The sequence below is a fragment of the Phoenix dactylifera genome, chromosome 2, assembly GCF_009389715.1.
Source record: "Phoenix dactylifera cultivar Barhee BC4 chromosome 2, palm_55x_up_171113_PBpolish2nd_filt_p, whole genome shotgun sequence".
NCBI classification, from domain to species: domain Eukaryota; kingdom Viridiplantae; phylum Streptophyta; class Magnoliopsida; order Arecales; family Arecaceae; genus Phoenix; species Phoenix dactylifera.
In genome coordinates this window covers 9162923-9187196 of record NC_052393.1, presented here as the reverse complement: position 1 = coordinate 9187196, position 24274 = coordinate 9162923, and the positions used below count along the sequence as shown (strand labels likewise).

The following is a 24274-nucleotide window of genomic DNA, read 5'->3' as shown; positions in this document are numbered from 1 at the left end:
GCTGGCTTCAGTGAAGGGAGTTAAGGCCGATGGTGCCACCAAGGTAGTAGCCTGATGGTAAGAGAGCGATAATTCCGCCCAAGTTGCCCGGATTCGAAACGCACGGGCGTCAATTAAATTAGGGGACCGGATGCCCCACGCCCGGCTGGCTTGTTGGCGGTTATGCCTTCCTTCCACTTGTACCAAGGTGGCACTGGGGTGACGTACCCACACGTGAGGCGGTGAACCCAGTGGGACGAGCCCACGGGTCGGGGAAGGCACGCGAAACCTGCGACCTGTATCGAACATTCCCTAGTGGAAGGGGGGCTCAGTAATGGGGCTGCTATGCGGGTGGGCTGGTCCCTCCCCCTCCCCTCCTTTTTTTTTTTTTTCACCCAAAAAAAGGCCGATGGTGGGGTGACTGACAGTGGGGTGAGTTTGGAGGATTCTTGTAGGTGTGGTTCCGGGGAGTTGGGCTGTGTCGATCCATCTAGTAATTTATGAAGGTGCTTCTTTGGAACTACCGTGGTGCGGGGAAACCTTACTTTGCCCCGGCTTTTCACAGGTTGGTGACTCTACACAATCCAGATATTTGTATATTGTTAGAAACTCGTTTATCTGGAAGCAGTATAGAGAAGGCAAGGAGGGCGGTGCCAAGGTCGTGGGGATTTTATGTAGTGGAATCTCAGGGACTGTTGGGAGGGATCATCGTCACTTGGGCTCAGAGTAATTGCAGAATTGACATTTTTAATGTTTGCACTCAAGTGGCAATCTTGGTTATTTCGGAAGGTAATGGAAATCTATGGGTCCTCGCAGCTGTGTATGCTAGTACAGACTATAGGAAAGAGGATTTTGTGGGAGGAGGCATCCCAATTGATTGGTCAGGGCCATCCGATGTTAGTAGCAGGGGACTTCAATTGCATTACCGACTCCCAGGAGAAGATGGGTGGCTGTCCCTTTACCTTTAAAAGGAAAATTATGGAGTTCCAGGATTTTCTTGATTCGAATGGATTAATTGACTTGGGCTATTCAGGCCCGCGGTTCACTTGGTGCAATAATCAGCAGGGGCAGGCCCGAGTTTGGGAGAGACTTGACAGAGTTTGCGCCACGCAGGATGGGTTCAACGCTTTCCAAATTACCATGTCAGACACTTGCCTAGGATTGCGTCGGACCATTGTCCATTATTGGTGAGGACCGAGGCCCTTATTTCTGGTCGCTCTCCTTTTAGATTTGAGAAGATTTGGCTTTGTTACCCGCGGTCCTGGGAGATGGTCAAGGAGGCTTGGAGTATGCCAGTCAGGGGGGATGCCATGCACCGTGTGTCCCGGAGGTTGGAGTTGACTTCTAGGCGGTTGAGGAGGTGGAACCGTGAGGAGGTGGGGAATATTTTTAGGAGGCTGGAGGGCTTGGAGGAGGCCATCACCAGATTACAATCTCAGGAGGTCCAGAGTGGAGGCTTATCGGAGGAGGAGTTGGGGGAGCTTAGATCACACCTAGCACTACATGATTCGCTCCTTAGGCAGCAGGAGATTTTTGGAGACAGAAGTCAAGCGTTCAGTGGATTCTAGAAAGGGATCGAAACATCAGATTCTTTCATCAGGCGATAGTGATTAGGAGGCATCAGAACAGGATCAGAGCTATCAGAGGTGAGGATGGGCAGCTGACGGAGGACCCGAACTTGATCAGGAGGATTGTGGAGTGTTTCTTTAGAGCTAGATGGACAGAGTAGATAGGGGATGGGAGTTCAGTGGACATCCCGATGCCTCAGACTCGGGTGTTGGAGGAGGAGTCCGCAGCATTGATCCGGCCGGTTTCGGAGAGGGAGATTAGGAAAACAGTTTGGTCCCTGGAAGGGGACAAGGCCTCGGGGCGGGATGGTTTTCCTCCGGTGTTCTTCAGGAGGTATTAGTCGATTGTGAGACAGGAGGTGACGGAGGCCATACAACAGTTTTTTTAGTACCGCTACTATATCGAGGGACTGGTAGAGGACATTTATCACTTTGATACCGAAATGGCAGGATGCTACTGAGTCGGAACATTTTCGACCGATTAGCCTGTGCTCGACTTTGTACAAGACTACGACGAAGATACTTGCCGTTAGGTTGAGGACATTCTTCCGAGGTTGATCAGTCCGAAGCAGGGGGCTTTTTTGGGAGGACGGAGCATTACAGACAATGTGATCATTGCCCAGGAGTTCATGTTTGATCTCCGTAGGGCGCCGATGAGGAGGAGCCTGATGGGGATCAAGCTTGACATGGAGCGGGCGTATGATAGGATAAGATGGGATTTTGTGCGGCAGTCTTTGCAGGGATTTGGATTTCTCGAGATGTGGATCAGCTGGGTGATGGGTTGTGTACAACATTCTTTTTTTGCCATCTTGGTGAATGTTACTCCTTTCCGTTTCTTTGAGTCTACTGGAGGTTTGCGCCAGGGTTGTCCTCTCTCTTCCTTACTTTTCATTATCTGTGCCGATGCACTATATAGAGCTCTTAGACATCCTGCGACTATACAGGAGTTAGAGGCTTATAGGCCGGTGGAGGGGATTGTGCCGATCTCTCACTTGCTTTTCGCTGATGACTGTTTATTGTTGTCCCGGTCGACTCGACAGGCCGCACAGGTTAACTACAGGATTTTACGAGACTATTGCGCAGTGTCGGGGCAGTGTATCAATTTGTCCAAATCAGCGATATGTTTTAGCCCGAAGACCAGGGTATAGGTGAAGAATTCTATTTTGGAGATTCTGGGGGTGGGTGAGCAGGTGGGTCCACTGACATATCTGGGGATTCCGCTCTCGGGTCAGCGGCTACGTCGCAGGGACTGTACTCCTCTGGAGCTCAGCATCAGACATAGATTGGAGGGATGGCAGAGGCACAGACTTTCGATGATGGGGAGGATCACCCTAGTTCGGTCGGTACTCTTGTCGATTTCGACTTACCTTCTCTCCAACTCTCTTATTTCAGTGGAGGTTTTGAAGACTATTGAGCAGCTCTTCAGGAACTTCATCTGGGGGGAGTAGTGGTAGAGGCGGTATCCATCTGGTGGCATGGGAGGTCGTGTGCCAGCCGACCGGGGTTGGTGGATTGGGAGTGCAGTGTTTGGTGGTGAGGCGGGAGGCTCTAGCGGCACGTCATGTTGCTAGATTTATGCTAGAGCCCGATAGTCTGTGGTCCTCACTGATGAGGGCCAAGTATGGGGCTTTGGTCCCGGAGGCGAGGGCAGGACGACACCATTTGCCGGTTTGGAGGGAGATGTGCGCCAGGGCCATGCAGGTGCTTCCAGAGATCAGATGGTCTATCGAGGACGGACAATAGATCAATGTCCTGGCAGATAGTTGGGTGACTGAGCAGCCGATCAGTTGTCTGCCGACCCTGGTGGACTCGGCAAGATTGGATGGATACAGAGTATGTGATCTATTGGACCCTGTTGGGTGTCTGTGGAGAGAGGGGCTGATTCGGGAGGCATTAGGAGAGCAGCTAGCAGATTTGGTTTTGGCACTTTCGGTTCCATCGCGAGGGGAGTCTGACAGGCTAGTGTGGAGGCCATCAGGACGGACGCGGGTACGAGCTAGGGATCTTCTTCCCATGTTCAGTAGGGAGACTGGCCGATAGATTGAGGGAGGATGGATTTGGAGGATGCGGATTCATCCGCGGGTAGCGCTATTCATTTGGAAGGCGGCATGGGGTTGCCTGCCGACCAGGAGTCTGCTATCCCGACGAGGAGTGAGGGTTGCGCAGCACTGTGTGGTGTGCACGGAGGCGGAGGAGACTATTGATCATGTTCTAGTGCAGTGTCCGAGGGCGAGTGAGATTTGGAGCAGTTCACCGGTCCCGTTATCCCAGTCGGTGGAGTCAGCAGAGGCTCTGATTCTTTTATTGTGAGCCTCCATTCGGAGCCCTAGGTCTTGGGAGGAGGGTATCCTCAGAGCATACATGGCTTACCACGTTTGGTTGGACAGGATTGCTGGTATTTTTGAGGGTAGGAGGCTTCCACCGAGGATGGTAGTTGATAGAGCTATATCACAGTCGGGGGAGGTTATTGCAGCCTCAGCATTGTTCACTGTTAGGATGGCCAGGGACATCTGGGGCACTTCATCTGCTGTCATAGCGCCCAGGTTCACCCTCGTTTCTTGGGTGCCCCCATTCTTTGGTCATCTTAGAGTGAATTTCGACGGAAGTATGTTGGTGGATGGTAGTACTGGTGGTGTTGGATTTGTGATCAGAGATTCCTGGGGCAGGCTGGTGGCAGCCGAGGGTCAGCGCACGCTAGGACTTACGGTTGTAGGGGCAGAATTTCGGGCAGCATGAGAGGGGTTATCATTTGTGAGGAGAGTCCTTGGTGCCGAGAGGGTGCTTCTTGGGGAGGATTCCTCTGTGGTGATTGACTGGATTCGAGGTGTGGATAGATATGGTGATGGCCATCCTCTCATTAGAGATACTCGGAGACTAGCCCAGGAGTTGGGGGCTTCCAAGCAGCACACGTATTTCGGAAGGCGAACCAGGCAGCAGATTGGGTCGCCTCCTTCATCGCCCGGCACTCCGGGAAATTTCTTTGGACATCTAGGGGAGACACTCCTTCCTCTGTGTACTCTTTACTTTTCCATGATCTGGCATGATGTACTTACTTTAGAGCTATTTAATCTGCCGTTTTGATTATAAAAAAAAAAACAAGGGGGAAAAAAGAGAGAGGTGAAAACAGTAAAGAGAGAGAGAAGCTAGTTACTCAGAACGGCTAGTTAGAGCGAGAAGCTCCGGTGTAGAGAGAGAGTCTAACGGCTAGTCGGCGACGATCTCTCGGCGTCCGGCGTGGTGTCTTGGTGTGTGGAACCGTGACGACTCTGCCTCGCGAGTGCACCTGGCTCCCGACAACCGTCGGCCAGCTTGGTGACAGCGTGGGGGGGGGGGGTCTTGAAGCGGAGGTGATCTATTCGGCGAGGGCATCGGAGCTCCTGTGGGCGACGATCTCTCGACATCCGGCGTGGTGGGTCGAGTGGTTTCCGTGACGACTCTGCCCTGCAAGCGTTTCTTGGCTCTCGGCAACCGGATCGGGTAGCTAGGTGACAGTGGGGGGGGAGTCTTGAAGCGGAGGTTCCACTCGGCGAGGGCATCGGGGACTTTGTCGGTCGGCCTGGCCGGGGAGGCACCCCTGACCCAGGCTCTTTTCTGTTAGGCTAACCTTCTTTCTTTCAGGTTCCATGGACCGCAAAGGGAAGGCTCCGATGGGCACAGCTTCGATGGGGAAGACGACGGAGGGAGCGGCGAGAGGACCGGGTAAGCACTCTGAATCTGGGCGCGGTGCTTGGTCGCGGCCGGGGCCGTGGGTCACCCAGTGGCCCACAGCCGCGGAAGTCGAACGGCTGAGCCGCCGCTTTTCGGATGTTCTCCGGCTACCGGAGGAGCCGATCGCGGCGGCCCGGCAGAAGTGGGAAGGGCGAGCTCTGGTGGCTCGCAGCTTTGGCCGCCGCATCCCGGCGGAGTGGGTGGCCAAAGATGTGGCCGCCCGAGCTAAACTCAAGGATGTGGTGGCTGTCCCGCTTGCGGGCGACTACCTCGCCCTCCGTTTCCAGTCGACGGAGGACCGGGACCGGGCCCTGAGTGAGGGCCCGTGGGTGGTGGCGGGGCAGCTCCTCGCCATGAGCCCTTGGGTCCCGGACTTCGAACCCGAGGATACGGCGGTGAAGACGGCGTTGGTATGGCTCCGTCTGCCCCGACTACCACCGGAGTATTGGTCGCCCTCGACCATCCTCCATATCGCTGCCAGGGCGGGACAACCGATCGCGGTGGACGGTGTCACCGAGCAGCAGGGGGCGATGGGCTTTGCCCGGGTTAAAATCGCGGTTGATACCACGGCGCCCTTGCTACCGGGGGTACTGATCCAAGGGTTGAAGAAGGTGCGCTGGCAGCCGTTCGTGTTCGAGAACCTGCCGGCGGTCTGCCCTCGCTGTGGGCGACTGGGTCATGGCGATGCCGCCTGTCGCTCTCCGGCGAATGGCCCAGCAGCGGGGGGACCTCCCTCGGGGACGGCGGACCCGGTGGGCGAATCGGGGCATGCTCAGCCTCCTCCAGCAACTGAGGAGGAGAACCAAGGGCCGATCTACGGCCCTTGGATGGTGGCCTCTCGGAGGCGAGCCCCACGAGAGGACCGTCCGCCGGGGTTGGGGGAGACGACCAATTCCGACAAGGGACCCAGGTCTTCCTCGACCGGGCCGCCACCTCCGGCGGTTGGTCAGACCTCGCCGGCATCCCCGGCGGATACCGACGGTTGGCAAAAGCCAACTAAGGTCGCCCGCCGCCGGTCGCCCCTGGCCGGTGGTGGTGCCCTCTTGGCTCTGGCCCCCTCCGGTAGCCTGGACCGGGTTGCCATGGTTGGCGACCCAGCCTCCGAAAGGGTTGAATCGGGTGACCCGGGGCCCAGCCGGCGGGTCGACCCGGTTGGCTCGGTAGACCAGGCCCTCCAACGGGCCGACGTTGAGCCCAGCAGGGCAATCGTAGCCCGGGCCCAGAACCAGAAGAGGCCCAGGCCCCCCGCGGGCCTTGGCCCACAACCAGGCCCATGCCTGGCGGTCCAAGCAGCACCGGCGCTGGCCCAACACGCGCGGGCCCACAGGGCTGGGCGCCGCGGTCGTGGGCCGGCTGCTGCGGGCCGAACGGAGGGCGCGCCCCGAGCCATCGGCTCACTGCGGCTCGACGGCGCCCAGCGGGGGGCCCGTGCCGCTCGTGCCATCGGCTGCGAGCGGGCCAGCGCCCCCCCGCGCCCCCCTTGCTGCGAGCGGGCGAGTACCCCCCTCCCCGCTCCCTGCCGCGAGCGGCCTTGCGCCCCCCATCGCGTGCGGGTCCACGACCACCCGCGTGAGTGGGTCAGCCCCTTCTGCGCCCCCGTTTGAGTGCGGGCCTGTCGCCTGGGCCGCAGATCGGGAAGGGGGCGCGAAGGCCCCAGTGGCGCAGGGCCTGCGGGCCCAGGTCACATCAGGGCTGCAGGCCCTGGCGCATCCAGGCCGAGAGGAGGGCCCGCGAGCCCATGCCTTGCAGGCCCAGACTGGTGGGGAGTCACGGCTAGCCTCCGGCCCAGGGGATAGTTTTGAGCCGGTTCCTCTGGCCCAGGATGAGTGGGCTGGCCCTTTCCGGTACAGCCCACCCTCTCAGGAGACGGCGGTTGGTCTGGGGCTCCCTCAGGCCGGTGATCAGGACCCACCCATGATGGGTATGCCGAGTGTGATTCCGACTTGGGATGCTCATGCGGGCCCCGGGAGTGGACCGGAGGGGGTCTTTCGCTTTGGCCCGCCTATCCTCACTGCAGGGGTGCGGGAGGACACTACCCCAGGCGGGTGTTTGGCGGGAGGCCACCCTCCCCCACACATGGTGGGGAGCATGACCGATGCTCTACCACTAGGAGCGGTTATGGACCATTCTACTGCCGCCCAGCGGGTTAGGGCAGTTGTTATGGGGTTTGTAACCGCACCTGGTGGAGGGGTGGAGGAGCGAGGCCACCTGGGTTCTGAGCCTGAGGATGTCCCCGCGACTTTAGGAGAGGATGGATCTGAGGCCGACTATGTGGACTGTGATCCATGATGATTCTCTCTTGGAACTGCAGAGGGGCGGCCAAGCCGTCTTTCACGTCTTCATTCAAACGTTTGGTGCAGATTCATTGTCCGGAGATCTGTCTCCTTTATGAGACCCGATTATCTGGTGAGGGGCTCAGCCGGCTGAGGCGGCGTATGGAAAGGGATTGGGAGACCTATGCAGTTGATTCCCAGGGGTTGTCGGGAGGGATTTTGGTTCTGTGGAGGCGGGGTGTGGCGACGATTGATGTCTTCCACAACTGCTCTCAACAAGTAATCATGGTCATATCAACACCCGACGCTGCTCCATGGGTTCTGTGTGGTGTATATGCTAGCACGGATCACCGGGTCAGGAGGATCCTTTGGCAGGAGATTACCGATCTGACCGCCCAGGGTATTCCGGCGGTAGTGATTGGTGATTTTAACTGTATTCTGAGTCAGGATGAGAAGCGGGGGGCGCTGCCTTCACGGATCGAGTGGACAGGAGGGAGTTCCGTGACTTTGTGTCGCGGAACGGCCTGGTAGACTTAGGTTTCTCCGGACCACAGTTCACTTGGTGCAATAATCAGCAGGGCAATGCTCGGGTTTGGAAACGGTTAGACAGGGCTTTTACATCCCCTGATTGGATCCTCCGATTTCCCTCTGGCCGAGTCAGCCACCTGCCTCGGATAGCCTCGGACCATTGCCCATTGCTACTCTCCACCTCACCGGGCATTACGCATCACAGCCCCTTCCGTTTCGAGAAGGTTTGGCTGTCATATCCCCAGTCTTGGGATATTGTTCGCGATGCGTGGCGGATTCCTGTGCATGGCGATCCCATGCAACAGGTCTCACGCAAACTCGAGTTGACCAAAAGACGCCTTCGTCGATGGAATCGTGTGGTTGTGGGTGATATCTTCCGGCGACTGGAGGGCGTAGAGTCCTCGATCGCCGAGCTGCAAAGGAAGGAAGATTTAGGAGGTACGCTCCCAGAGGTTGATATGGCTGATCTCCGGGGATTGCTCGCAACCCACCACTCGTTGTTACGTCAACATGAGATCTTCTGGCGTCAGAAATCTCGCGTGCAGTGGGTTAGCGAGGGGGATCGTAATACTAGATTCTTCCATCGGTCTACTATCATACGGAGACGGAGGAGCATGATTCACTCTCTGCGAGATGGGTCCGGACACCGGGTAGAGAGCGAGCCTGCTATCCGCCAGTCCTTACTTGACTTTTTCCGCACTAGATGGACGGTGGATGAGGAGGCCAGCGATGGGGACCGCCCGCTGAGGGTGGATGTGGGCATTCGTGATGTCGAGAGTGTAGCCTTGGCCGGTGTCGACGTTGGAGGTACAGGAGGCAGTCTGGGACAAGGCCCCGGGACCTGATGGGTTCCCCCCTTTCTTCTTTCGGCAGTACTGGAGTATTATCCGGCTTGCGGTGGTGGAGGCCATTCAGTGCTTCTTTACCCAGGCAGCCATGCCTGTGGACTGGAAGGCCACCTTTATTACGCTTATTCCTAAGCGTCAGAATGCGACTGAGCCTTGCCACTTTCGTCCCATTAGCTTGTGCACAACCTTATACAAGGTTGTGGCAAGAATCATGGTGGGTAGAATGAAGCCCTTCTTACCGGGCATCATTAGCCAGGAGCAGGGGGCCTTTGTGGTCGGCAGAAATATTTCTCACAATGTTATGTTGGCTCAGGAAATGTTTTGGGATCTTCGGCGAGCTTCGAAGCGGCACAGCTTAATGGCAGTCAAGCTGGATATGGAGCGGGCTTATGACAGGATCAGGTGGAGTTTTCTTCAGCGAGCTTTGGAGGCTTATGGTTTCCCGAGGCAGTGGATTGATTGGGTGATGGGGTGTGTCCGTGGGCCAAAATTTTCTATCTTGGTCAACGACACTCCGTCATCCTTCTTTGAGTCTACCTTAGGATTACGACAGGGATGTCCCTTATCCCCTTATCTGTTTATTATCTGTGCTGATATCTTGTCTCGATCCTTGGAGAGGGTGTGCGCTAGTCGGGAGCTGGAGGCTTATACCCCAGCCCCGGGGGCTCGACCTATCTCCCACTTACTTTTTGCTGATGATTGTCTTCTTTTGACCAGGGCACGGACTTCGAACGCTCGGGTTCTCCGCAGGGTGGTGGCAGACTACTGCGTGGCGTCCGGCCAGAGAGTGAACTTGCTGAAGTCCACCATCTCCTTCAGCCCCAGCACGGAGAGCAGAGTCAGACAGGAGATCAGAGGGATTCTGCAGATACCAGAGCAGGAGGGGGCACTCACCTATCTAGGTGTTCCCATTACTGGCCGGAGGCTACGGGTGGCGGAGTGCTCCGGCTTGATGCAGCGAGTCCAGAGTAGGTTGGAGGGATGGAGGGCGTCCTCCTCCCTCCTTATCTATGATGGGGAGAGTGACATTGGTTAGAGCGGTGCTGGGATCTATACCGGTGTATCTTATGGCCAACACAGTGGTTCCGAAGACGATTCTGTTGAGGATCGAGCGACTTCTTCGGAGTTTCTTGTGGGGGTCATACGGTGGCGGTCACGGAGTGCACCTGGTGGCATGGGAGCAGGTGTGCCTTCCTATCGGCGAGGGCGGTTTGGGGGTGCAGTCCCTCATAGCGAGACGCGAGGCGCTCCTTGCTCGGCACGCGGCTCGATTCTTGCTTGAGCCTCATGGCCTCTGGAGCCAGGTGATGGCAGCCAGATATGGTCGGGGGGTTTCAGTGGCAGCGGGGGGAGGGGGGCGACGAGTCTCCTTCATGTGGCGCGAGATCAGGAGTTACATGCCATCTATTTTGGCGCATACCAGATGTTTGATTGGAGATGGCCGGAGTATCGATGTGACTGGTGACTCATGGGTGGACTCCCTTCCCCTGAGTTGCTCGCCGACTATGGTTCACACTGAGGCTGTGGAGGGGCTACGTGTGTGTGACTTACTAGTCCCTGGAGGGGCAGAGTGGGATGAGGCCAGACTCAGGTTGTTGTTTGGGGCTCACCTAGCTGCGAGGATTCGGTCCCTCCCGCTACCAGGATGTGGGGGGCCGGACATCAGGGTCTGGGGCACCTCGAGCCGGGCCAGTGTCAGATTAGGTGATCTTTCCCGCATCCTCTCGGCGGGGCACGAGTCGGGGCCGGACTGCACCTGGACTTGGAGGTCGAGTCTTCACCCGAGGGTAGCCCTCTTCCTATGGAAGATATGTTGGGACCGCCTCCCGACGAGAGCCGAGTTGAGCAGGCGTGGCGGGGGGGTCTCGGCAGAGTGTGCGACGTGTGGAGCTGAGGAGTCAGTGGACCATGTGCTATTCCAGTGTACATGGGCGAGGGCGACATGGCAGTGGACTGGGTTCCAGCAGGGGGCGCGGAGTGCACGATTACAGTTTCTCGGAGTGGTGCGACAGTGGTTAGCCAGTTCTCAAACTCGCGATGAGGGTATCAGAGCGAGTTGTACAGCATACCAGATTTGGTTGGCTAGGAACGCTCACATTTTTGGCGAGCGTAGGTTGTCACCGAGGTTTGTTGCAGAGCTTGCTCGGGCACAGGCCACAGAGATCAGAGCCACCCCACCTACGGATAGACTTTTGACAGCTTGGGACATCTGGGGCTCCTCCTTTGCCTCGGCAGCTCCTCGGATGGTGTTTGTCACCTGGGAGCCCCCACCCCCGAGCTTCTTCAAGGTCAACTTCGATGGGTCGGTTTTGGATGGCGGCACTCGTGGCGGTGCAGGCTTTGTCATACGGGACCCGGACGCTAGGGCAGTAGCTGCTGGTGGCTGCCACTTGTATGATACATCGGTCCCCGGAGCAGAGCTGCGTGCAGCCTGGGCAGGCCTTCGTCATGCGCGGGTTGTTCTGCGGGCTAGCTCGATCATCCTAGAGGGTGACTCGGCCACTGTCATCCAGTGGATTCAGAGGGGGTTGAGGGGCGGGGACACAGACCACCCCTTGATCCGTGATATTGTGGCGATGATGAGAGATGGGATGGCCATCCAGGCCGAGCATGTATTTAGGGAGGCCAACGGGGCAGCCGACTGGGTAGCTGCCTACGTGGCCCACCATTCTGGTTATGCTCTTTGGTCAGGGGAGGGGGAGTTGCCATTGGCACTCCGTGAGTTACTGTATTTTGATCTTATTGGGTGTATTCACACACGCACTGTATGAAGCACCCGTTTTAAGAAAAAAAAAAAAAAAACAGTAAATTTAGAATAAAAAAACAAGGGATAAAAAGGTGGCCTTATGACTTGCCATATTAGTTATAAAAGCAGAAATAACATTAAAAGAAAGAGAAGCAGAAAGTGTATGATGAAACCATCAAGGGTTCTTAGGCTTTCATCGTCTTTCCAAATTGATCAGGTTACGAGAAGCTTGGCAATCGCAATCCCATCAGAAAAACCGAACAGGATCTGAGTTAGGTCTTAACTTTGACTCATCTCCACCCTAACTTTGTCATGCTGTCACCCTCACTTTGGGGTTATGGTGGTAGAATCTTTATCTAGAATTTTTCCGACTTCTGGACATAAGCGGTGGGCAGCAAGCAAGGGATCGTGGCGAGCGCGTGTTCGGCTAACCGTGTGCCGGTTTCCTAGTTGAAGGAAACCCTTCCCTCCCCATTTCCCAAAGTCGGTTTAACAGCCAACGGATCCGTTCTCCTACTTCCTTCCCACCTTTTCCTTTCCACGAAAAACGCCTGCGGACGAACCCTAACTCTCGGAATCCCATTTTTACTCTTCCCTCCTCCGCGATCGATCCCAGCCAGGTACGAGCGAGCTTCTTTTGATACTTCTCTTGGATTAGGGTTTTCCCAAGAATTTGACTTGTTATTTCTATCATTAATTTGTGAAAACGGAAAGGGGAAGAAAACTCAATCTTGGTATTTTTGCGGATTTTTTTTTTCTTTTCCACCTTCTTCTGGTGTAATTATCGTTTTGTTTATTGGACTGGATAAATTAATGGTTGTTATTTATATGAGGTTCGATGATCCGTTTTAGTTTTCTGTGTGTTTTGTCGATTGTGAAGGCGTTCATTTATACTTCAGTAATTTGGGTTGATCTAGTCGTAGAATTGTGCACCAATTGGCAATTGGATCGTATATTTTTGGCATGCGTCAAGAAGGTAAAGTTGGCACCGCCACCACCTGTCTCTGTATCAAAAGTTTGGCCAAAGTGCCTGGCGCCGTGGTGCCCACTCGGAAGACTAGGGGCTCCTCATAGTTCTGAATTGGACGAGTCCACGAGACGGATGTACACTCCAAACCTAATAACTACCCACAATTACCATGTTAGAACTTCTATTTCTGTTATGCCCAACCTTCGATGCTACTGCATGGGTGTACATTGCATTTTTCTTCTGTGCTTTTTTGTTGAACTTTCAAAGATTTTTTTACATGCATGTCTGTTTGCTTGTTTTCTTGCTGCTATTGCGACAACATGACTAATACTAAATTAATTTTTTGTAGATAATATTGTCTATGCTAAAATAAGCCTAAAATGGTAGAAGAAAATTAATTTTTCGTAGATGATATTCTCTATGCTAACATAAAATTTCTTTTGACATTTTAAAACTTAGCATTCAAAACTGCCTCTTTCTGCCTACATATTTTAATTGATTCTATCTTGCAACTCATTATTTCCATATAAGCAACCATTTTGTCTCATTTGCATTGTTAGCATGTCTCTCTTCGGCTTCATCCATGATATTTAGTAACTGCCAGCATGCTATTGAGTATTAACAATGGTCTGATGCTTAGGTTTTTGTCGGCAAGCATGGAGAAGAGGCCTTCAAAAAGGGTGGAACCAACTATTGCTTTGATGGTAGGGACCTATAACAAGATGTTATGCATCTAGGATGGTATTCTTTGAGCTTTTGATACATATTAATACAACCAAGCTGGTTAAGAAAATTAATACAACCAAGCTGGTATTCTTTGAGCTTTTGATACATATTAATACAACCAAGCTGGTTAAGCAAATTTGAATGATGAAAGACATACTTACATAATATGCAGTGTATGTCCGCATACTTTACCAATTCCTTTTGTGTTTAAGCTTTTCCTATCTGGAACAAGTAGATTTCTTTTTCCAAATTAATGGTATTCAAACATAGAAGCACTGAGTATCACTTACAGCGAGGTACAACCTATACTTTCTTTGTTTTAAAGTTCATCATGAAAGAATCTGCAAATGGATTCTTCCAATGTGTATGACCCAATTAAATAAGCTTATATTTATGGTAATGTCATTTCTTCTGTAGGTCATTGCCAAAAATCATTCTTCTTGTGTCTAAAGCTTGTGTCAGTTTTCACTAGTTGCACCACAAATGCTCTCAAGAAGGTTATTTTGGTGCCACTGTTTAAATTAATTATTTATGTTCTTTTCTTTGAAAACATCCCATCATGTTTAGACATAAATAAGCGAGACAGGTATCCTAGGTTTTTGAACAAATTTTTCCTTACAAAGATTTATTCAATTACTCTGGATAGTGGTAACAGTTCATATAAAGGATCCTGGTCCTTTTAGGTCTCTTATGTAAATAAACTTACAGATCCTTCAACTTAAGTCCTAAGCTTCAGGCAAAGACCATCCCTTAGTAATTTTCATGGTTTTTTTTGGGGAAAATTAAATAAGTCGTATCTAGAATTTTATGCACAAGATTGATTAGGTTTTTAAAATTCATTTTTGAAATTTTAACTCGATCATTAATGTTTCCAGGCTCGTGATGATCATTCAGCAGATGAGGGGCATGACTCCCAGCTATTTACCTCCATTCCGGCTCTTAGTGAAGCTGCTTCTTATCTTGCACAAACAACCTCATATTTTACTCGTTGCTTCTCCGTCCCTGTTGGTGAGATCCCAACTTAAACATTAAGCATCAACTATTTTTCCCAAGGGTGAAAGAGAGTCATAGTTTATGAGAGATTGGGAATTTAGGGGTGGCAATCAGGTTGGGTCAGGTCAGATATGGTTCGAGATGAAAAATTATCAACCTAAAACATACATGTTTATTAAATAGGTTGGAATTGAAACTTGGACCTGATCTATTTAACAAACAGGTACCTGACCTGACTTGCTTAACTTGTTTAATAAGTAGGTCAGTCCAATTAGCTCTGCAATGAACTGTGAACCTGTATTAATGCTAATAACCCATTTTGATATGCAAACTCAAATTGACCCAAGTAACCTCTTAACCAGTCTTAAACATGACTATTATTTTAGGTTTCAGATATAAATATGTTAACCTCTATATTACAATAAATCATGCAGAAAACATCTCATGCTAAGAGGTAAAAAAATTCCTAGAACATAGGTTTTATTTTAGGTCACAAATTAAATTATTTCTTTAAGACAATAGAATAATAAGCGAAAAAAATATTTGCTCTTTTCTTCTATTCTCTTGCATCTTCTTTTTCTGCATCTTCTTGATAACGATGAAACAACTCCTTGTCAGTCGCTCTGTGGTCTTTTGGTACTTCTAGATCTCTCTAGATAGTATCCCTAGTCGCTGCCACCAATTTCCTCACCACCTTCATGATGAAATCAAAGAAATAGGGCAAAAAAGATTAGATATTTGAAAGAAATTTTATGATCTTTGAAAGAAAATCAAGAACGGGACCATGTTCAGATCAAACCAAAAGAGAGAGAGGAGAGGAAGGGACGGAATGTGATTGACTGCAGGGGACAATCACCAACAATGATGGTGGGGAGAAGCCAAGGTTGAAGATGGAGTTGGTGGTGCTAGGGCGGCTGCAATGGTTGAAGCAAGTGGTGGGCCAAGGCTTGGGGAAGCCTTTTCCTTTGTGGCCTTGGAGTGGAAGAGCGTAGAGAAGGATTGATGGAGGAAATGATATAGAGATGGAGAGAGGGGGGGGGGGGGCATGGGGGGCAGGGATCTTTTCCATTGTTAAGGAAAATAGATGTGATATTCGATGGCTGTGAATTTGTTTGGTGAAGCATACAATCCATGTATTGTTGTCTTATTCGTTGGAGCTTTGGGAGTGGGATCGATGACTTGAGATGCATTGACAGGTTTGTGCGGGTTAAATAGGTCGAAACTTATGAACCTAGATTGGACTTGTTTAATAAACAGGTTGAGGAGGGTTGACTTGTTTATGACCCGAACCCATTTATCTTAAATCTGAACCTGTTTAATGCGGATCAGGTATACGCTGGTTGGTAGGTCGGTCATAGATTTCCACCCTTAATTGGGATAGTACATATGTGGTGTGCGGACGTATATGCTCAGTAAATATAAGTATTTACGAAATGAATGGTATTCATTAAATATATTAAATAAGTAGAAAATTAAAATACCTAAATAAATATTTCAGAAAAAATAAGAAAAAATTGTTATACAATTTCTTGCTTATTTAAGAACTTATTTAAGTATGGTATGGTATGTTAACCTAAAAAATAACAAAAATCCTTGAGAACTAATCTTGGGTTTTAAGTATGCCACTGCAACAAAAAAAATAACAAAAAAATAAAAGAACTACAGGAATTGTGGCATGTAAGGAGGTTTGGAGTCCCTAGCTAATAAACAAATCATTTAGTACTTAGGCTACCAATCTTAAATAGTATTCAAAAATCAGAGTTCTTCTTTGGCTCCTTTGGGAAGTGACTAAGGTGTAATCAAGAGGAGAGCTTGATCAAGCTTAATTTGAAATTAATTTCAAGCTTGAGCTGTTAGATCAAGCTTGATTTTTTTTTTTACTAGTACTTTGAACTCAATTTGAGCCTAACCTCAAACCGAGCCAAAAATGAACCTTAGTGATTAGCTTTGGAATCTTAAATGAAGCGGAAATCAATTCATCTTGAATCAAGCTTGAATTAAAACTTACATTCTATCTTGATTTCAAGTTAAGTTCAAGCTTGGTTCAAGACTATTTTGACTTTTGATTGATTTGAAGAAGTCAAAGGAAAACACTAACTAAAGCCTTGATCCAATATATCCTCTATTGACCCTAGCTTGATCGAGTTGGATCAACTTCTTGATTCAGCTTGAAATTAATTTTGTGCCTTTTTTGCTGGTTCAAGCTTGGTTTGTTTAGTTTCAAAGTGAGGTTGATACGAGCTTTTCTCGATCTGAGCTCGAGCAGCTCAATTTGTTTGACGGCCTTAGAAGTGACTCATATGACAATGACTCCCACCATCACCGCAATCCATGTGTAACAAGAATGCATATATGTCCTGCTAAGCTTATGAGGGTGCTTGGTGGCTCACTAGGTGGCCGGGCTCCATATGAGGAGTTCATTGGTTCATTGGCCTCATGAGGTGCAATTATTGGGCTGCACCTGCATATGAAGCCACATGGACTGCATTTTATAACTCTCTCTCTCTCCTCTCTCTCTCTCTTTATATATATAGGCATACACATATATAATATATATCTGTCCATCCATCTACCATCCATCGACCTATCTGTGTAGCAATGCCTGTACCTGCATCTGATTTCATGATTGACTTCTTAATGTCCTCTATGTTGTTGAATTTGAATGAAGATGCAAAGGTTTGATATTCACTTACCTTGATCTTTTGTTCTTACTGCTGTCACAGGTGGAGCTATTCCCGACGAAGGTCAGGAATTAATAACATTTCCATCAGGACAAACCAGTGAGTCATCCTTCAATAGTTGGTCTACAAGATATGAACACTCCAGTGATGTCAGTGCTGCTTCACCTGTTTACAGTGGAAGAGGGACAAGTTCTGATGGAAGTTCATCTCGAGATAGAACTGTACCTAAATTTCCAACTCGTATTTTTCAGAATGGATCTTCAATGTTCCAGGAGTATGAATGCTCGAATAACCACATTTTCATACCCCCCTTAAATTACAATTCTATTAATGGTATTAGATTTGAAGAATGCATTTAATTAAAAAATATCAGTTGCATGTCAGCTATTTGATATTCTGTATCATGCTTTTATAGATCTCTTGCTTGCGGTTTTTGGACTCAGGTGATAAATGATTTGATGCTGAATGAAAATCTAGATTATGTGCTAGGCTTGATAAGCACATATTAAGTTTCTTAAAGAATATTGGAAGAATTATAAGTTGTGTGGTTGAATCTTTTTTCATATGTATCTTGAGAAGAATAAGTTCAATATAAGAATATCAACTTTTTAATAATTTTTTTGAGTTTTAAAATTTCTGTAGAGGTCAAAGGTGTATTTTTTGTCAATTAATCTTTTATGTCTTTACTGAATTGTGTATACAATTTAATTGTTCATCTTGCTACCGGAATCCTATATTCATCTCTTTAGATTTTTTTTTTCACCACTCTTGCTGCTTATTCTGTTCCACTTGAGTCTTTGACACATAGTTAGCAGGATTAAAGTTTTTCTAATAATTAAAAGTTGAGGCCTGAGGATTGAAGAGAATTCCTAGCTCATCTGAGTTACTGAACTTTGTGAGAGACCCCTGATTAGAGTCAAGGCCTCAAGGGATAACCATAGTAAAATTGCACAGCACCCTCTTACTTCTGAGAAAGGGAATTATGGGCATTTATGGAGAATAAGTGGTAGAGTGGAAGGGAATAGAGAAGTGCAAACAATAAACAGGAAGGGTTCAACCATTCTTCCGTTCGTTGCTCCCATGGCCTCAAATTCCTCAACAAAATGGAATTGGGTGTGGAATGGGGGCAGAGAGAGGAGGTGGCCATGGCCATGCATGCACAGCTTCATCTTCATCCTCAACACCTCATGCCAAAAAAATATCAGCAAATATCAGAAGTTATGGGAGGACATTGGTGGTGTTGATGGTAGCTTCAATGTCGCTAGTGGGCCCCCTAGGGAGGAGGGGCATGACTTTGCCTCTCTTTTGACCTCTTTGTAACTCATGGTTTTAACTTTTAAATAATGGCGTTATAAATTATTGCCATTATAATAGCCATTATAACAGTTTCGGTGCTTCACTGCTGCATTATATATAATAACAGGTAGAGATATAATGGCAACTATAATGCATTACTTAATGTTAGAATGTCCTTTATAACATAAACAATGGCTGTTATTTTGCTTGTACCTTTCTCTAGATAAGGTGTTATCTTCAAGAATCAAGACTCATTTTTTTTCGCATCAAAATTTCCTTTAAAGTGATTGTGTGGTCCAAAAGAAATATTTGTTTATCCAATGAAAAGTGAAGGGAAAGATAACATTGTTGTCTTCCCACTATTGTCTATTTCTATTATAACACATCTACAAGTATACAACAGCCTAATATAAAAAATCCCAATGGTACTTTTTAAGGCAAATAATGACTATCATAATCGTTATAACATTTTGGAAGGGGGTCCACCATAACATCATAATGTGTTATTCAAAATCTTGGTTTTTCAAATACATTGGGAGGCATGGCTTCTTTTAGGACTTTTTAATTTGTTTGTTCATATCAAATGAATAAAATCTCCACAAAACTGTAGTAAAAGCAATGTTTAAATTGAGGGTAAAAAAGTCTTCTATGGCAGGTCCAATAGCAAGATTCTAGTGCAGTTAAGTGCATGTGGATGAATTGCAAGGTAGGGTTATAATATCTCCCATTCTCATCATAAAGCATTGCAACTATTATGCCAATCAAGGTTTGTACTTTGTAGTTTTGGTACCAGACCCCATATTGGTAACCAACCAAAATATCTAGTGCCGGGGGGTGTACCAAGTCTTATTACCCAACAGTACTGGGTGGTGCACTATATAGCGGGCTGTACAGTCTAGTACAACAAGCCATGATGCCAATGTCTTGTTTGTATCTCATCCATACAATCCTTGTTTTTGGCCAGTTTTCTTATACTAGGATTAGATCTGTATAATATTGGGCTTTATTAATTTTACATTTTTACTGGTTGTAGCTTAGCAAAGTACCATGCCTTCCCCTTTTCATGCTGTGTGGTAATCCTTTGCCTAGCATGACCTTGACTTTAATATATTTGAGCTTAGTCTTGTTGAATTACATTGGTGGTTTCCACTATTATGTAGCTTCAGTAGTTGTGCACATAAGTTTCTCTCATATAAGACTAGTAGCTTTTCTCTTACAACATTACATCATTAAAGCCATGTCTTCAAGCACATAAGCAGAATGGTTTTGTTGAGAGAAGATATTATTACATCATTTATACTACCTGAGTATTTCTTATATGCAAATATCATATTAAAATTGCTCATACTTACCTTTGTCTTTTATAGTCCATGATTCCCTGTTTTCTTTTGAGATGCTTGCATATTAGCTAAATTAACTCTTGAACTTACAGATGTATCCATACTTCTGGGTGCAGTTTCTTTGCTCTTTGCATTTCTAGTGAGCTTAAATATCTTTTCCCATTATACTAATTCTAAACCGCAGAATTGTAAGCTTAGGTGTTGTTTGCTACCATTTCTAAATTGGTCTTCTTCTCATAACTATGTAGGATCTCAGTTAGAGCATCATACTTCCTATTGCCAGGATTTTGCCCTCATGGATCTTCTAAAGCCTTATAGCCTTCAAAGTCTTTTCGTCATTTCCCCTTCATGCCTATTACGAACCTTAATTCATGGGATTGTTGAACATTCAGACTCTAGTGGCAAGTTTCATGACTAAAAGCTTCAAGCTCTTCCGGAGACTCAAAAAATCTGTCCCTCCCTGATCGAGCAGTTTGAGTGAGCTCAATAATCTCCAAAGTTGCTTTTCAGGTTTAGTTTAGGCCATAAAGCTCTTTTTGTAGCTCATACCCTTGCTGAAAAATATGGCATCCCTCATGATGAGCTTTTCACCTTTGGGGCTATAATAGCTATCATGGATTTAACTGTCCTTGTTTTCTGACTTGCTATATCAAATGGACAGCAAGAATGCCTTCTCTGAGTTCTCTCACATTGATTTTTTTAAGAATATATACAATAAGCCGCTTTATGGCCTTCTTCACCAGCCTTCGCATAGCTCATTCTGATATTATCTCATCGACAAGCTCAAAGAGCTTAATGTTTGGTCTGGCTGCTTTCCTTGTGCACTCTTTTAGTGCTGGTCTCATTTTAGCAACTATCTCTGAGCTCTTTCTGCTCAGCACTTCTCTTGGGACTTTCCTAGTTTCCCATCTTGGACTTCACGTATGAAATATTATTATTGTCTGTGATGATTATTTTCACTATATCTTCTAATTTGATGTGTAATTTGATTGCATCCGAGTTCATGACTTGGAACTTGAGAAAACTTTTTCTTTTTCTGTTGGATACCATTTGCAAATATCATGGACTAGGGCATTCCTTGAATCTTACTTTTAAGATAAAAAGACAACATAAAACCTTCAATATCAACGTTCATGGAACATTAAGTCAAACATAGATGTAAACAAAAGTTGATGCCATAGTGTTGGGGACCATGGTTCAGATGCTGATACCAATTGTTATATGTCCTAGCTGAGAGGAAGTTGTATTAAGTGGGATCTCTTTTTGTCAGCAGAAGTTTGAACAATGAGCTGTTCCTGTAACTGATTATTATGTTTCTTATATTTAGTTACTACATGTACTGTTGAAGTTTAAACCTGATCATGTAGAGATTGTCAATTTAATGAATTCATTTTTGTGCAGAATTACACTTTAATTTTTGTAGAAGACTTCATCATTGTATTGTTAGTTTGTTGGGCAAAATATTCATTTTCTCTGGATAAGTTATCTTGCTTAGGATATATAGTTTCTTACCGGTTATACTTGCAGTCTTGTGTCTCGGGCTCGAAAAACTATTCGTGGTTCAGCAGATGACATTGGATGGCTACAACATGCCAGAGGCATGCTGCCGGTTGAAGATGGAACTAAGAGGTTCATGGAATTATTTGAGAACATAAGGTCTGCATCACTACCATACCAATTTCTTCATTTGGATAATTAAACAGAGCAAAATCATAATGAATCTGCAAAAAAATGCATATAAAATATTTGCTTTTATGATTATTTAATCAACCTTTTCCTTTGTCAGAAATAATGAGCATAAATTGCCAAACTCAATGGTGTACTTGTTGATTCCTGGTAATATTTTCTTTCTGTCAAGGGGTAGAATAAAGTTTAAAATTTTATATCTGCTCATCAACTTTTTTTGGTTACAGGTCTTTTTAGCAACCATGGTCCACTATATTTCGTTAATACAAAAACATACTTTTCAAAGATGGGCTTGGCTTGTCATATTGCTAAGATTCACAGCGAGGTAGTTGTCCTTCTCTTTCCTTGGTTTTCTTACATTGAAGTTGTCTTGCCTATTCTCAGTACTACCTATTGAACCTCAGGCTTCAGTTGATAAAAATGCCAGAGAAATAAAAGAATACATTGAAGAGATATATTGGGGTTCCAAGAAACGCGTAATGATTCTTGGGCATAGCAAAGGGGGAGTAGATGCAGCAGCTGCATTATCTTTATATTGGTCTGATCTGAAAGATAAGGTTGGTGGGTTAGCATTGGCACAGAGTCCCTATGGAGGCAGCCCAGTTGCTTCTGATATTTTGCGGGATGGACAGCTTGGAGATTATGTAAGATTACGGCAACTTATGGAGATCCTGATATGCAAACTCCTTAAGGTATTTGATTTATGTGCAAGGTTCTTTTATCTTAATGTTCAGTAAGTTTCAGATTGATTGACATGAATGTCGGTAAAATGCTTCAGTTCTGTAGTTTTTTATCCTGCTTTTATCATCTAGTTTCCAGGTTAAAATTATGCATGTGCTGATTCAGTCTGAGAGAAACATGAACTAGGAAGAGCTGTCTCTTATACAGAACTGCAGAGACCATGTATTTCACGTCTCCATATACATGTTGCTGTGAGAGAATGTATCTCATGTTTAGGCTGCTTCTTCTGCTTAACCATTTATTTATATTTACCGCTGTTACTTTCAATTTCTTTCTTTTTTTTCTTTCAAGTACAAGTTGAACTTTGATATCTAAGTCATGCTTTAGGCTGTGATAGCTGAACTGCTGAACAGTCCGCATTTCTTATGATCTAAAATACATATTCTGCAGAACTCCCTTAAAATAATATGCAGCTCAATTGTTGAGGAATTTTACACGTCTGGTAGTACTGTTTTGACCTTCAAGAGAAACTGTATGTTATCATATCTAAAACGGTAAACTTACTATTCTACCATTGAATGTCATAGCTCTTTTTGCAGTCCCGTCATTATCTTGAGCTACATCTAAGTCTGGTGTAACTTCTATTGCATGTATGTTACTGGCATATTCTAGAATGTTTGTATGTGTGTTTCTGTTAGTACGTGAACTTTGGTTGTCTACAATGAAATTGATGATAATTGAAGCAATAACTATCAGAAATAAAATGATTTCAGTTCACAGATATCTGCATTTCTAGGAAGGGATTTAGCAGATGGGACTTAAATAGATACAAATTAAGGCTTGGGGCTGAGCATTTGCCTTAGCCACCATTATTTTTCTAGTCAAATCTATATGATTACAAATGAGTCCTTTAAAAAGAGCAGTGGTTGAATTAGATATTACTTTTATTGGTCCACTAAATAGTGTGGGTATGTATTACATCACCTCTATTATTCATGGTGGAATCTTCTCTGAAAAGAAATGTATTATATAGGTGAAATCGTACTCAAAAGCACAGGCTGGATCCTGTAGTTTTCTCTTTTAACATCTGTACGGCAGGGGCTTGCTCCTCTTTTTTTACCAAACAGAGCAATAATAGCTGGGCTCTGGTATTCTGGGTTAGGATGTTAAAAACAGTCGTAATCTTGTAACCCTGATTTTCATACTCATTCTCGAGTTTTGTGCCAATTTGTCCTCTGGAATAGTATCTTATTCTTTATGCGCTGCAGGGTGATCTGCAGGCCCTGGAAGATCTTACGTATGAAAAAAGGAGGGAGTTTCTTGGGAGACACCAATTGCCACGAGAACTTCCTGTGGTTTCCTTCCATACAGAAGCTGCCATCACCCCTAGTGTCCTTGCCACCTTGTCTCATGTGGCACATGCAGAGCTTCCCATCATTGCACCCCTTGCAGATGGCCAACCAGCCAAGCTTCCAGTGGTTATGCCAATTCCTGCTGCAATGGCTGCATGTGCACAGCTACTTCAAGTCAGATATGGTGAGAAGAGCGATGGTCTTGTCACACGGAAGGATGCCGAGGTTCCTGGCTCAGTTGTAGTTCGGCCAGAGCAGAAGTTGGATCATGGTTGGATGGTGTATGCTTCCTTAAACAATGACCCTGGCAAAGCAAATGCTTCGCAAGTGTGCGAGGCTCTTCTCACGTTACTTGTGGAGGTTGGACAGAAGAGAAGGCATCAGATCACCATGAAAGATGAATGAGATAAATATTGGCTTGCTCCTACATTTTACGATGAGTGAGCTGTAATTTGCTGTAGAGATACTTTCTGATTTCACGTCCGAAAAAAAAAAGAGAATTTCTGAAAAGGTTGTACAGTTAATAGAAGCCTTTTGTCTTCTATCGATGATTTACTTCTATGTGCAGCTCATATAACAGCAGTGCTACTTTATTGTGTCCTGTGATGTTGTGGGATAGCATGGAAGGTGAGATATATAGGAAAGGAAGCCCCTGTTAAAACTCATCAGCTAGTAAGTTCGGTATCATTCTGTAGAAGCTTGTTTGAGTGCATGTTAGGATCACTGGATTGATTCTGAAACCACTATATATAGTCTCTTTTGGACAGCATGCTGGATATGATTGGTCATCCCCACGGGGGTTTGTACTTTTCAAGCCCTCTGGCATCATACATTCATACTCCATGCGGTATGTCACGGCCAGGCAGGATCCTTCAAAAGGTAGATAGAGCAAGAGATAT

The 24274-nt window shown here is 46.9% G+C and overlaps 2 protein-coding genes across 2 annotated transcripts; both read left to right on the top strand.

Annotated features, from left to right (window-relative positions):
- Window positions 1-7373: 7373 nt before the first annotated feature.
- LOC120104612 lies at window positions 7374-8901 on the top strand. Its single transcript, XM_039116053.1, has 3 exons — window positions 7374-7526; window positions 7616-8029; window positions 8302-8901. Exons 1-3 carry the CDS (start codon window positions 7374-7376, stop codon window positions 8899-8901), a joined length of 1167 nt encoding a protein of 388 aa, XP_038971981.1.
- Window positions 8902-12019: 3118 nt separating this feature from the next.
- Window positions 12020-24043, top strand: LOC103717271. The gene is made up of 9 exons (XM_008805591.3): window positions 12020-12270; window positions 13261-13324; window positions 14222-14354; window positions 17063-17294; window positions 21184-21312; window positions 21443-21492; window positions 21570-21667; window positions 21747-22034; window positions 23292-24043. Exons 2-9 carry the CDS (start codon window positions 13277-13279, stop codon window positions 23778-23780), a joined length of 1467 nt encoding a protein of 488 aa, XP_008803813.2. The 5' UTR covers window positions 12020-12270; window positions 13261-13276; the 3' UTR covers window positions 23781-24043.
- Window positions 24044-24274: the final 231 nt, after the last annotated feature.